Genomic DNA, 15,864 nt, shown 5'->3' on the forward strand with positions numbered 1-15,864 from the left:
CGGAAAATACGGTTATCTCGGTCCAACGCGTCCGCTGTCCCGCTCTAACGCATGATCAAATGTCAAATTGATACAAGCACGCTGCCAGACAGCCGCGCTCGGCGTTTAGCGCGTAAACTTTACTAAACCCGGCGAAAAATGACAACACACCACTTATACAGATGACTTTAAATTAATAAATAGTGAATTTGTAGTTTTATGTACTAATTTTGTTAATTACGGGTAGGTTTGTCTAAAAAGATGAGTAGCAGTAATGGAAATGGCGGTGCAGGCCTGGAAATTGAGGATACCACGAAGATTCCCTCTCTAAACAACTCTTCCAATCCATCGTCTATTGCGGATTCGTCATACGTGAGTACCTTTTGTTTTATTTAAACTATTTTATGTTTCAATTTGCGATGTTAAGTATAAATTAAATCGGCAATGTGGCAAGCTCTTTTAAATGTTAAACGCTATCTTTTATTTTAACGACTAAGTAAAGTAAGAAAGAAAGAAACATTTAAGTACTTACATTAATTTATTTTAAAAAAGACTTTTGTGTTAGTATAAACTTAGCCGATCAATTGATAATAGGTATTTTTCAATAAGTAGTTAATCATTAAAAGTTTTTCTTACTTAGATCTCTATTAGCTAGCTAACATTTTAAAGGAGAGCTTTACATAAAAGTTTGAAAAAGCTCTACCATCAGATTCACGCAGTTCATCAATACATAATTTATTTGGATTACTTAAATACAGTTTCTTTATATTGTGCAATAGTGTTGTACCTATAGATTTTGTAAGTTTTGTTAATACCGACGCTCAACACAACAGTAACCATTTATTGACCTTAAAAATATTTTTTAAATTAGTACTTTTCATTGTTTCTCTCTTAAGCTCTTAACTCAACTCTCTCAGTCAGAGTTTTTGCTATCCATCAGAGTTTCTCCTTCATCCAATTCATAGCCCATCCATCTCGCAGGAGTTGGCCACCCCAGCCGACCCGATCATCGTGGACCCGGGCATCACGCGCAGCAAGTACGACCCTCTGTACCCCGAGGTGGAGGAGCTGTTCGGCGGCGGCGGCTCGCCCGCGCCCTGCACGCTGGTGTGGAGAGACCTGAGTGTGCATGTCAAGCAGAAGGATGGGCGGATGAAGAGATTGGTCAACAATGGTGAGGGGAATTATTTTGCTTTTTGACAGGGATTAGGTTAAGGAGTTATATGTAGTAAGCTCTTATCGCGTGCTCCCTACCATGAAAGCTATAGTTCAAGATCCAGGGTAGGGGGCTATTCTTGGATCAATATACAGAGATCCCGAAGCTACTATGCGAAAGATAGAGTCGTGTGGTTAGTCCAGCAGCGGTAGCGCTTTGAAATATATTTTTCGTGAAACTAGACACATGTAGTGGTCACTATCTTGCCTGCATTCCATCATCGGAGACCCTGGCACCAGGTGTAGTAGCAAGTACGACCCTCTGTACCCCGAGGTAGAGGAGCTGTTCGGCGGCGGCGGCTCGCCCGCGCTCTGCACGCTGGTGTGGCGAGACCTGAGTGTGCATGTCAAGCAGAAGGATGGGAGGATGAAGAGATTGGTCAACAATGGTGAGGTTCAAGAGTGGATTGGTGGTTTAAGAGTTATATTAGCTTTATCGCGAGCTGTAGTAGTGCTGTCGCAGACCCGCAGTTCAAGATCCAGGGTGAGGGTCTATCCTCATTGACAAAATACGAGGATCCTGAAGCTGCTATGTCAGTCCAGCAGCCGCAGCGCTTTGAAATATATTTTTCGTGAAGCTAGACACATGTAGTGGTCACTATCCTGTCTGCATTCCATCATCCGGGATCCTGGCATTAGGTGTAGCAGCAAGTACGACCCTCTGTACCCCGAGGGGGAGGAGCTGTTCGGCGGCGGCGGCTCGCCCGCGCCCTGCACGCTGGTGTGGAGAGATCTGAGTGTGCATGTCAAGCAGAAGGACGGACGGATGAAGAGATTGGTCAACAATGGTGAGAGGAATTATTGAATTTTTTATCGTGTTTTTTTATATTTATTGCACAGATATGGATTGGATGAGTGTGAATGGATAGTAGCTCTTATCGCGGGCTCCCTACGATGAAAGCTGTAGTTCAAGATCCAGGCTGGCAGCATTAGCTTTTATTCCGGGGTTCTTGCGAGAATTTCAGCTTCATGAATGAAGAAATACGACGTTCAAGAGAGCTGACATGCAATCGTTAAATGGAAGGAGATAGAGTAGTAGCAGTGGCAGCGATCCGAAATATCGTAAAACTAGAGTAATACTTAAAGGTGAGTATAGTATGAACTACAACATTAACTTGTAACAAAACAACGAGCCGCTCTCTGATATGTTGTAGTGTATCATGTTTTTACGAACTTTTTATCATGCTTTTGCCTGTATTTTTCCATTCGTAAGAACGTTACATTACACACAAATGCTCGTCAAAATCTTGTTATCTATACCCACCCTAATGTTCCGGCCTGCAATCCGTTTACGGTCATTCGGCAGAGGTGCATTGATGCGCACTTTTCGCTATTTTTATAGTAGGTTTTTTATGTTAGGGTTTAATGAACTTCAAGCAAATACTGAAGTACTTAAATGAAATCTTATCAATTCTTAACTTGTGTGAACTTCCCCGACTCGGAAATTACAGTAAGAACTCCACGGTCGACTGCTTTTAAATACTAGGTAGTTACTACTACATGATTGAAGCAGTTAAAAGTGTCAAGTTATTCCATCAATTTGACCGGTGTACACAAAACTTTCCGTAGGTCAATTGGTCACAACTAACATATTATATTGAGCTTGATGCACCCACTTCCTTATTAAATTTGTATTTTGAGGACTTCCAATACAATATCCACTTCCATCAGGGTTATAAATAGATACAGATTATCTGTCTATTCTAAGAATGTTTCATTGAAATAAATACCAAGTTCATCAGCTGAGATGTCTACCGCAAGAGCTGACATTGATACGATGACCTGGACGCAAGGGCCACCACAACACAAGGTACAGTTATTGATACTTACTGATATGAAGGTTCCAGTTGTGCTATCTGACCTTCCTTGGGAACTTCAGGAAGTTACTAGAGTTCTGGATGTGATCATGGTCAGTATTCAGAAATTTTCGATATTTGGTCTGCTTACCTGCACTACGCTGCGTTACGTTTTACAACATGCCTACTACCGTTGACAAGAAACTGTAAATTCACGCAAAAACTCCATTTCGTTTTATAGACAACGTTTTTGTAATCCTGGAATAATGATTTTTGTTTGTTCACAGTTAGTGGCATCGCAAAACCTGGATCATTAGTAGCATTAATGGGACCTAGGTAAGATTAAATGCATTTATCTACCTATTTTTTAGGATTAGTTTTATGAGGAAGAGTAAGTGCTTTCAAGGAATTTACAGGGTAGATATCCAAGTTATAGAGTTGAACATGTAAAAAAAACATTAAGTACTTATAGGTATTTACTGTAAAAAAACAGAATGGCTGTGACGACTGTATCATTTCTAAGTAGTAGCATGTGTTCAATTTCTAATAATTTCTATACCAACATGGTGGAATTAAAACTGTTGAAGTGTATATTTCTACAGACACTACCCGTATCAGTTTCCTCGGTCTACCCTGTCACTTTCCCGAGGTACAGTCGGCGAGGAAACTGATCACTTCCGTTAGTTATAATCATGAAAACATTATAGCTGAACGTAAACCTAGAACTAAAGGATATACTTACCTAAATGTCTACTTATGTGATTTTTTGGAAGGATAAGCACATACCTACACTTTTTTAGTGTTAAAAATCTACTTATTCATAATAAAGTGTAAAAGTTTTTAGAAAATTGGCAAATTTTTTATAAGGTTCCATTTTCAAAACGAGATTAAATATTAGTTTCTATTGCGTTATGGTGTGGTTTTAAAAATATCCCAACAGTACCTACTACCTAATCTAGCCAGAAACATATTTAGTTACAAAATGTATGGGAAGTTGTCACTCTTACCTATCACATCACATGTAACAATTGGATCAATCAAATGTATTATTAACTTACAACGTTGTAATTAATACTTACTTATCTGAATTTCGTAAGCTACTGTTACCTACATTTGTCTCTCCATTTGTTTTTCGAGTGCAATGCCTTCTTCACCCGTCAGAGCAGAGATGTTTTTTGTAGTTGCCTGATCTTCTTATCTAATCATGGGATAGATGGCCTAAAAACATGTTTTATTTTTGTTGACAGTGGTGCAGGAAAAACTACTTTAATGTCAGCCTTAGCAAATCGAGTCCCAGGTAAGCAAAGTATTTATATACAGTAACAGGTAATAGGTTTTAATAATTTTATTGTAAGTCTTAATCTTACAGAGAGGACCAAGACCAACCAACAAAATTACAATAAAAAGGGGAATTATAAAACGAGCGAACAAAAAAAACTTTGCGACTGATGATGACATATTGTTTTAATAACTTGAGCGGTATGAATTTGAGTAAGCGAAAAATTAACTAAACTGACGACGAATATTGATTTATAATAAAATCCAGAACGAGCTTACAAAAAGTGGATTGTGATATATCCATTTCAGATATTAAAATTTTATCCGAGCGACAAAATTACTAAGTGAGCGACTGGAATTACTAAGTGAGCGACTGGAAATACAGAGAGGGCAACTTCACGAACTTATCGAACTACTAAAAAGTTCACTTTTAGCAAAGTTTTGTATGCTGCTTTAATAATGATTATTGGTTACTGATATTCTATTTGAGGGCTTATGTTTTTTATTTTGATACGCTTTTTTAATGAAAACTACAGATTTTTAAATGCGCGCGAATTCGAATGGGGCCGGGCGACGAATCGTAGCAGTCAGGTGAGTTGTAGTAGGGCTCCTCATACCTATCAATGTTTCTTACTATTAATAAGAAGTTTTTTTTAGTTGACTGACGCGTCTTATTTTATTTTTTGTTCATTTGATTGAAATAAATGCATGCATATTACTTTAATTTTACGGAGTACATTGTTTTATTTAATTACCCTTATATTTCAATAATAAAATTTCTCAACTAATAGAATAGTGTTTCTTCAAATAGTTATTTCATATTATTTTTATTTTTTAAATGTGAGCTCATTATACGCAGAGTATCATCTGCTCATTAGTGTATTTTTCAAAGTGGTTTTTGTATTCGAAACACTTCATTTAAGATAAAATGCCGCTCAGTATAAAAAATACATTTGCCAAATATTGAAAAAAATGCAGGACGTAACGTTGACACTCAAACAAATATTAGGTCGCTCAAATATTATGAAGCTGCTCATTTTGTATTTTAAGTAACTCAAATTAATGTTTGTAAGTTGCTGTTCTGTTGATTTCTCGTCACTCGCAGTCAGTCGCTCACTTAGTAATTCTATAACCCAAATTAATTAATTTTGACACTTAGAACTGTAATTTACAGTCACTCGTTTTATTGCTATACTTAATCAACAGATAATTTATTTAGGTTTTCTGTAAAGGCTAAAGTTTAAAACAAGATGAAGATTTTTTACTGCTCATCATGTACCTAATAAAATGTAACATATTATGCGTATTTTCTTGTGGTCCAATAGGCAATTCTTAACTGATCTATCTCAATCCGGTTTATGTTTTCCAAATTCACATTCTTACGCATATAAGATGCCTAAGATTGAACTCCCGGAAACCTTTACCACAATATACAAACCTCCTTATTCATAAAAAAGTTACTGGACGGATTAACTATTGAACTGTTCTGTCCCTCTCTAACAGAGAACAATTTGTTCTTTGACAGAGAGTGACAAAACAGTTCAATAGTTAATCCGTCCAGTAACTTTTTTATGAATAAGGGGGCTAGTATGTATCCATGTTATGTATATGTCGCAGTAAGATAGATAAAGCCTTAATATAGTTATATCCTTAGGTATCTATAACATGTTATACGAATGCGATTGATTACCATCTCCTCCTATAATAACATTAACAAGACAAAATGAGTACCAACCAAGCTATACATTTCCAGTGGGTACAATAACAGACGGCGAGATCTCGATGAACGGGCGGCCTGTGGGGGACTTCATGCACCGGGAGAGCGGCTACATGCACCAGGACGACCTGTTCGTCGACAACCTCACTGTTATGGAGCACCTCACTATCATGGTGAGTGAGGGAATCAGTAAAACGCTAATCCTCCAATGAGCGCCGCCAGTCGGCCTAATCATTATTGGCAACGTGTCATAGATCGTAGCGTGTTGGGGTCTCCACTTCTTCTTGACCTGTGAAGGTATACCCTGCAGATAGTTCGCTGATAATAGTATTTCTCACCTCAAGGTCCAAAATTTCTCTTATTCTCCTTATTAAGGTACTACCCTACATTATTTAAATCTTCTTAATGCAAACACTAGAACCTGCCTACTATTGTTATGTAACACATAGAAGATGAAGTGAGAAATGGATAAAGCATGAGCTATCTCACATCAGAATCTATAGATTAGCATACCATTATGCTAATGTTCTAATTAAATAAAGTGGCTGTCCACGCGCCATCATCTATTTGCAAAGTTTATTTGATCCAGTTTTGACTCTGACAAAATCAGATTGTAATTTCATCAAACTCTCTAGAAATTTCCAACCAGTCATACACTCTATCTAAACCTTAACGTAAACCACCGCCACCGCCAACATTCAGCCAACAACGCTTACCCAAAACCAACCTAACCTCAATACCCCCAGGCTCGGCTCCGCATGGACCGTCGAACCACCACCATCGCCAGGCGAAGACGAGTGAACCAGCTCCTGAGGCAGCTGGCGCTGTACCCCTCGCGGTACACCCGGATAGGGGGGCTGGATGGACGCAAGACCCTGTCAGGGGGGGAGAGGAAACGGCTCGCTTTTGCTACCGAGGTGAGTTTTTGAACGGAGATTCCAAGGTTTCTGAGATGAGAATGGTGAAGATGTATCATGTTAGAATTCGATGCAGAAATGTTTTTACCGCGGATTTATGTTTTTGACCTGATTTACAGCTTTACTATCATAGAGGTAAGTACATTTGCAAAAGTACTTAGTACTTACTTACCTAACTATCTAGCAAAACAAAAAAAAACGCATTCTAGGTACTATATCAGCGTGTAGCTTATGTAACATTTCTAGTCATTGGTATTTTATGTATAAGTACCAAGTAGTATAATAGTACCTAGGTATTTCTTATAAATAATTCATTTGCATATTACGTAAAAGTGGTAATAAATCGCTTAGTTTTAAAAGCTTCATTCAGTCATTAGCTTAATTTTATCTGGTTTTAACACTGATCTGCCACGATAAACGATTAAATCTCAATTAAAATTTTATAACCGGCCATTTTTTGCAAGTACTAAAGTGTTTAAAAAAGCTTTTTTCTATTGATGCATGAATTAGTATAGTTTTAAATAACATAAGATAATTGTATACCTATATCATTTTGGATAGCCTTGACACTCGAGCACGAGTCAAGGACAAGTTTGCAAACAGTTGGCCATAATTATGCAATTTTATGGCATGACTAAAATAGCATGTCAAACTTTTACGTGAGTGCAAAATGTACATCGAAAAGTGGGTCATATGGGTTGCTCGCTTGGTAGTCATATCTGACTGCCATGTCTATGCAATGCTGTGCTCTAGTCATTTATGTGCCGATTAACTTATAAGTTATGACCGTTGAGGTAAACGTAACACAGTTTAGGTAAATTCAAAATCAACAAAACCCCTTACCCCAACAGCTGCTAACAGACCCCGGCCTTCTCTTCTGCGACGAGCCGACCACCGGGCTCGACTCCTTCTCGGCTCAGAAGCTGGTGGCCCTACTCCGAGCCAACGTGGTGCAGGGCAAGACCATCATCTGCACCATCCACCAGCCGTCGTCGGAGCTGATGGCGCTGTTTGACTCCCTGATGCTGCTGGCTGAGGGCCGGGTAGCGTACGCTGGGAGCGCGGCTGGCGCTTTGGGATTCTTTAAAAGGTTGGTCGAGTTTTTGTTTTTTTATTTCATATATCTGCGTATGGCTGAAAGAGCTGATTACAGCTACCTATCCCTAACGTGGATTGTCTTAACATGTTTAAAAGTTTTTTTTATTAATTTACGGCTAGCTTAGAATACATATATTTATATTATTTATATTTATCATAAAGTAGATTTATACAAGACAAGAGAGTCTTACTTAGTTAGTGAAACATTCAGTAACTCTTTTATAATCTATCGTCTTAGGACCAATTGGTAACTCGGCTGACCCTAATAAGACATCCTGACAATATTGGACCATATAATTTGTCTCTATCTTAGGCGCTCTATCTCTCGATAAATAATGCAATTATGTATTTTTTCGTTATAAAAATTACAGGTTTTACACAAACGTAACGGATAGGAAATTTCCCGGAAATATTCCATTGTTTTTAGGATTTTTTTACTAAAGTATTTATGTACTGGTTCTACGATAGGCATTTCATTATTGAAATAAATCACCATTAAAATAAAATGTATGCCAACATCATAAAAAAGTGGGTGTATAATCCTAGCTTTAATCGATCACCTTATAAATAAACTCAAAAAGTTCCAATTTTTTTTCGCGAATGAATGCAAATTTTACACGTTTTATATGATAGGAAAATTTTATCTTACACTTAGATAGTAAAGTTTCCACTATGGTAGTAAATTTTCCACTAGACAAAAGTCAAGGCACGTGCATTTTTTTTCATTTAATTTCTAGTTCTTCGATAGGCTTTATTTAGAAGTCTAGTGGTAGAAGCTTCGCTTCATGACCCAGAGGTCCCGGGTTCGATTCCCGGGTGGGACCATCAATTTGTGTTTCTAAATTGTGGTTCTAAGTTTGGTTAGGACATAGAAGGCTGATCACCTGATGTCCGAAACAGTGAAACGATCCATGCTGTCGGATGGGCATGTAAAGCAGTCGGTCCTGCGCCTAGCTCTCTCCAGTCGTGTCGGTCAATCCGTCCCATTGGGCTATGAGAGTGATGGAACAGAGAGTGCTCCTGTGTACTGCGCACACACTTGGGCACTATAATCTACTCCTGCGTAGATGGCTGATCTCAATTGAGATTGGCCGCCGTGGTCGAAATTCGGCTAGGAGGACATTATTATTAGGCTTTATTTAAATTAAGACTACTCGTAATTAATAATAAGTAACGTCCAGACATAGACATCCTATTTATTATTTAATTAATTCAACTCTGTTTGTTTTCCAATAAAAAAACATTCTTTAGTTTTAATTAATAATTAATAATAATAGCTAAAACATAAATTTATGCAAACGTAAAGGAGCTTATCTATTATTATCTAACTAGAGCAGATTGTAAAATATTGAAGTTAGTTTGAAGTTAGTACATGCAAAAAAATAAATTGAATAAAAACTTTTGACATTGACTTTGACTAACGTTCGACGCTAAGGGTTAGGCCCGGGTCTCCTATTTATGCCGCAGGTCGCGTCCGGCGTGTGAGGGAGACCGCATCAGTACATTTCTATAGTGAGCATCGTGACGCGGCCTACGGCGTGACGCTGCACTCGACCTGCGGCGTAAATAGGAGACCCAAGCCTTACCGTCTACCTATCGGTATCGTAATATACGTATAGCACCAAACAGTGCAATGCTGATGAAGTAATTTCAAAGAATACTGAATGCGATGCGTCCGTTGCGTACTATGCCGAAAGGTTGGCTTTGCCCACCCGAATCAACCTTATGGAAACTTCAACATTTATCTGACCTGCACTCTCTTTCAGCCTTGGCTACCACTGTCCCCTCATGTACAATCCTACGGACTACTTCATCAAGGTCCTGGCCATGACCCCAGGGTCTGAGTCAGCCTCGCGTCACGCCGTCAAGAGCATCTGCGACAGGTTCGCCGTCAGTGACGCTGCTAAAGAATTGGATATGGAAATACATCTGGAGTTCCACCTCATTGAGAATGAGGATGAGGTTAGTGGGATAGGGGGGAGAAGTGAAGGTTCATGTTGGGGATTCAGTCAGATTAAGGATTATGTTTTAAACATCCCATGGAAATTAACTTTATAAGTGGCCTTTAAGAATTTTATGGCTGGTAGAATGTTTTTCTTGAGCCTTTATACACTATTAAGTGCTATGTTGTTTTATTTGTTTCTGTTCCAATACCTGTTTTTGAATTTTCAGAGGCCAAGGACTACGAGGGATTTCAAGTCACCATTCTTCTTCACGAAACTCCTATGGTTAATCTATAGGTATCTGTTAATAGTGATTCGAGATCCGAGAATCCAAGTCGTCCGGATAGTGCAAAAACTGGTAAGTTTCATAAAATTTTGTTCTAAGCTAACGAAGGAAGTAGTACCTATTCAAAATTGAGACCCCTCTCTACACTTTTGCATGCTTAAGCTGGCCAGAATGCCAATTAAAGCCATAGTTTCCAGTTTAACCCATGCCCATACGCCCAGTATAAAATCGACCTAAGATTGTAAATGGTCTGGTCAGTCAAAACATTGCCAATCACAGCGCTGCATGTCATGAGGAAAGTACTTTTAGTAGCAAAATAAATGAGAATCCCACATAGTTTTTAATTTTAACCCATTGAGTTAAGTCCTACCTGCTCTAAAGTAGCGATGTCCTATTATTAAAGATTTTGTTAAAACATCAGTGAACTTTAATATCCTTCCACGATTCTTCCAGGCGATAGCCCTCACAGCGGGTCTCTGCTTCATCGGCACGGTGCGACTCACCCAGGCCGGCATCCAGGACGTACAGGGGGCTCTCTTCATCATCATAGCGGAGAACACCTTCAGCCCCATGTACGGGGTGCTCCACATGTTCCCGGAGGAGTTCCCGCTGTTCACGAGGGAGCTGGGTGCGGGCCTGTATACTACGCCGATTTATTATATCGCGAGGATGACTGCTTTGGTAAGTTTGTTTGTGAAACCTATCGCTTGATAAATTTACATTTCTGGTAGGTAGGTAGGGTACACTGGGAGTTTATATCCAGCATGTATGTAATTAGCTGATTATTAATTGTAGTTCACTGCCAGTACCCTTATGAGCACAAATTCTAGTAAGTTACATAACTTATAAATTTTTCCAGTCAAATCCTATGTTTTTAATTGTCCCTGTACGAATTTACGACCTTATCAAGGTCGATAATTCAATACTTAATTATCTTTAAATTCCTAGCTGTCGTAAAACTTGCCCTAATAAAACTTCATTTTATAGTTCAAGAAAGGTTCAAACAAATGCTATCAAAAACATAACTTGTTAAAAAAAGCCATGTCTCGCAACTCAACCGTAAAAATTTGTTATTCTCGCACAAATCGCATATTACTTACAACACTTTGTTAACCTTTCCCCCCGCAGTTGCCAGGTCTGCTCGTGGAGCCGACGCTGTTCACGCTGGTGGTGTACTGGCTGGCGGGGCTGCGGCTCACGGCGCACGCCTTCGGACTCACCGTGCTGCTCTCCATCCTCGTGCTCAACGTCGCCATCGCTTGTGGTACGTATGTCATAGAGTTGCAGCGGACACCTCAACAGATGGCGCTCGGAACGCAACACACAGAACATGTATGGAAACGAGGCAAATCTCTTGAAATCCTACATCGCGCATTCTAAGTTTCTCAGCTACGCTGCTATACGAGTATATACAAAATGCCCAACGCTAACCATTAGGCAGCTGCCCGACAGGCCACACCATCCGGCCTGGTCAGAGGATCCTCCCTTCGCCATGGGGATGCGCTGACACTCCAGCCTCACCATAGTGGTGGCCTGGTTGGAGGATCCTCCCTTTGACATGGGGCTGCGCCGACACTCCAGAGCATTTCCATAGAGTGTTCCCCTGTCTCCGCCCAGTTGCCAGGTCTCCTCGTGGAGCCGACGCTGTTCACGCTGGTGGTGTACTGGCTGGCGGGGCTGCGGCTCACGGCGCACGCCTTCGGACTCACCGTGCTGCTCTCCATCCTCGTGCTCAACGTCGCCATCGCTTGTGGTATGTATATCATAGAGTTGTGGCGGACATCAACAGATGGCGCTCCGAACGCGACACACACACTCTTTGACATCCTACATCGCGCATTCGAAGTTTCTCAGCTACACTGCTATATATACAAATCCCCAACGCTAACCGTTGGGCAGCTGCCCGAAAGGGCACACCACCCGGCTTGGTCGGAGGATCCTCCCTTTGCCATGGAGACGCGCTGACACTCCAGCATCTCGATAGAGAGTTGCCCTGTCTCCGCCCAGTTGCCAGGTCTCCTGGTGGAGCCGACGCTGTTCACGCTGGTGGTGTACTGGCTGGCGGGGCTGCGGCTCACGGCGCACGCCTTCGGACTCACCGTGCTGCTCTCCATCCTCGTGCTCAACGTCGCCATCGCTTGTGGTACGTATGTCATAGAGTTGTCACACAATCAACAGATGGCGCCCGGAACGCAACACACAGAACATGTATGGAAACGAAGCAAATTTATGAAATCCTACATCGCGTGCTCAACTTCGCCATCGCTTGTGGTACGTAAGTACATCGTAAAGTTGCCACACAATCAACAGATGGCGCTCGGAACGCACTCTATGAAATCCTACATCGCGCATTCGAAGTTTCTCAGCTACACTGCTATATATACAAATCCCCAACGCTAACCGTTGGGCAGCTGCCCGCCAGGCCACACCACCCGGCATGGTCGGAGGATCCTCCCTTTGCCATGGGGACGCGCTGACAGTCCAGCATCTCCATAGAGAGTTGCCCTGTCTATCCGCCCAGTTGCCAGGTCTGCTCGTGGAGCCGACGCTGTTCACGCTGGTGGTGTACTGGCTGGCGGGGCTGCGGCTCACGGCTCACGCCTTCGGACTCACCGTGCTGCTCTCCATCCTCGTGCTCAACGTCGCCATCGCTTGTGGTACGTACAGCATAGAGTTGCGGCGGACACCTCAACAGATGGCGCTCCGAACGCGACACACATACTCTATGAAATCCTATATCGCGCATTCGAAGTTTCTCCGAAGTTTCTTCTGTCTACCCGCAGTTGCCAAGGCTGCTGGTGGAGCCGACGCTTCTCCTTCTCATCTCTCCTCTGTTAGGGTGTAAGTACCCTGCACCTGGCTCTTTCAAGTGGAACCTTTGTGCATATCCCCTAGGTCTAAACTGCCTTCCTAAGCCTGGACCATTTCCCACCACGCTGGTCCACTGTGGGTTGGTGAGTTCACATATCTAGTGGTGCTATATCTAGATATGCAGATTATGCAGGTTTCCTCACTACGTTTATTTCGTCTATTCCAGGTGCATTCTTCTCCTGTGCATTCGGTTCGATGCCGGTGGCCATCGCCTACTTGGTGCCGTTCGACTACGCCCTCATGATGACTTCAGGCATATTCGTCAGACTCAGGTAAAAATATATCGCTCACACTATTTACGTAATACAGTCTGCCTATTTATACATAAGTATCTAAATTAAATTTACAAATTGATTTAGCCTCTGCCTACCCCGCAAGGGAGTACATTAGTGCAAGGCGTGAGTGCGTGTTTTTGTGTTTTTTTATTTTATTTTGCGTTTATCGTTGTCGATAACGAACAAGCGTGTAGCGACCGCTTGTTAGATATTTTGTATCCTATCACGTATCCTGTTGTCCTACATTTATACATCTTACTTGTATACAGTTAATCAAACCCGTAGATTTTATTTCTCATTTCTTCGTTTTCAAGGGAATACCAACTTTATATTTAAACTTCATAGGGCTCATGCTATATCATAACAAAGTACCTACCTATAATTACTTGAATATTTTGTTTCAGCTCCATACCCAAATTTATATCCTGGATCCGTCATCTTTCTTGGCTGATGTACTCCAACGAAGCCATGACCATTCTGCAGTGGGATGGAATCGATGACATTCGTAAGTTTAACCTCATCTTTAATAGATAATTCACACCAAAACGAGCAATTAAAAAGTTTCAGTGAGAATAGCACCGAATTACTCCTCGGAAAGGCTAGCTAAATGACTCCGTCTGCAATAATCACTAAAATCTTAAAAATTGTGGCCCTCTGGTTTCGGCATCTTTTTCATTGCTCGTGACTCTCGTGAGTGTACAACAACAGGTAGTAAGTAACACGCTCTATTCCATCTGGCGCTAACATTTGGGGAAGTCCATAAACATCAAACGTTTCTCACAAAAGAAATTCCCAAATACCTCACCCGAGTCTGCGTTGTTCTATGTTCCCAACAGAGACTTTTATTGCGTACTTATTTGCATACAAAAGAACCCTATTTTATGAGGTGTTGAAGAAAGTTTTTTGTTGTTGTTTTGTTATCTGTCCCTTTATAATACGATAAGTATTTAGTTGGGTTACCATTGATCTTCTGCGAAGAAGCTAACCGTTTGATTTCTTCCATTCAATGGCTATTATCAGGTACTACATCTCTCTGTTATCTGGCTGGCGCCATCGCCATAGACCTTTTCTTTATTTTTATTTAGTCTCTTCTGCTTGTCTTAAAATGGGGGCTGTTTCATATGTAACTTATGTGGATCAGCACAGCATAGCTCCAGAGCTTATTTGCCATGTTTCACAAACTTACATCGATTCAATCATTTAACATTTATAAATACGCTCTTTAAAATTTGTCTTTCACCTCAGTCAGTTTTTAAACTCGGTTCCTGTGTATTAATTTATTTTTTTTATTAATTCATTAATTTTCTTTCCAGCCTGCGCCAACACCACGGAGGTCCGTCCCTGCCTCAGCACGGGGGACGAGGTGCTCGACCGATACGACTTCGAGAGCTACCGGTTCTGGCCAGATGTGTTCGCCCTCCTTGGTCTATATGCGGCCTTCCACCTCCTTGCGTTACTGGCACTCAGGTTTAGGACCAGGAGAAAATAGATGTTAGGAGTGTATAAAGATCTGTTTTGTTTGTTGTTTTATGTAAGTATCTATCTGTCTATGTAACTACTTATGGAATGAAAATTAACTCGAGTTTCTGTTTTTAGTCTATGAATACCTAAATCAGTGTTAAAAGTTACTGAGAATGAGAACTCGGTTTAAATCAATCTTAGCAGGTTCTAGAGTAAATATTATAAGTACATTCATTAATATTATGTAATTTAACTGTAACAGAATATTTTTGTATTAATAATGTCTTATCTATAATTAGGTATTATATTTACTCAGTATTTTTATTGTTATTTTCTTGGAATGGTGTCTATCGTGTGATATAAGTATACGTACCTAATATAGTATTTATTTAATGAATAAAATGATCTTATAGCAAAACATACGTGCATTTTTTTATGCTTAGGTAAGTTATACTTATTATTTTATTTGTACTTACTCTAATATAGCATTTATTTTAACAAACGCGGTCTATAGATAAGAGAGCTTTATGTATGTATCGCATCCAGTGGCGTGCTATGGGCCTACGTCCAGAAGTGGACTGCTCTGAAGCTTAGATAGATAAGTACACTAGGTAGAAGGTACAGATTAGATAGGAACAGCCCAACGAAAAATCATGAAAATTAAGAGTGCTATCTTGTGAAGACTTTTTGTCATTGTCAGTTATTACCTATTATACTTACATTTCAGAGAGACTCGCTGAGTGACCTTCAGTTTGTGAACCAGTCAAACTGTAAGTGTCCACGTTTCAGCCCCATCCAGCTGAAAGATCGCATCCGGAACGATGTAATCCGACAGAGAACTGAAGTCATCGACATATAGTAAGCTTAAGTGGCAGTGGGCTGGTCACATCTGTCGAAGAACCGATGACCGATTGGGTAAACGTGTTCTGGAGTGGAGGCCCGACTAGGCAAACGTAGTGTGAGACGCCCTCCGGCTAGATGGGGTGACGACTTGCGAAAGGTAACTGGTTATGATTGGATGCGGAAAG

General features: G+C 40.7%; 1 protein-coding gene across 1 annotated transcript; it reads left to right on the top strand.

The window, feature by feature from the left end:
- On the top strand, nucleotides 1–15,256 carry LOC105394111 (protein scarlet). The gene is made up of 14 exons (XM_048623504.1): nucleotides 1–351; nucleotides 961–1,153; nucleotides 3,278–3,326; nucleotides 4,238–4,287; nucleotides 6,022–6,158; nucleotides 6,732–6,902; nucleotides 7,754–7,992; nucleotides 9,767–9,962; nucleotides 10,173–10,301; nucleotides 10,683–10,910; nucleotides 11,358–11,493; nucleotides 13,267–13,372; nucleotides 13,780–13,880; nucleotides 14,689–15,256. The coding sequence occupies exons 1-14, from the start codon at nucleotides 241–243 to the stop codon at nucleotides 14,862–14,864; spliced, it is 2,022 nt and encodes a 673-aa protein (XP_048479461.1). The 5' UTR covers nucleotides 1–240; the 3' UTR covers nucleotides 14,865–15,256.
- The last annotated feature ends 608 nt before the right edge of the window (nucleotides 15,257–15,864 follow it).

This window comes from Plutella xylostella, chromosome 10, assembly GCF_932276165.1.
Source record: "Plutella xylostella chromosome 10, ilPluXylo3.1, whole genome shotgun sequence".
Classification (NCBI taxonomy): domain Eukaryota; kingdom Metazoa; phylum Arthropoda; class Insecta; order Lepidoptera; family Plutellidae; genus Plutella; species Plutella xylostella.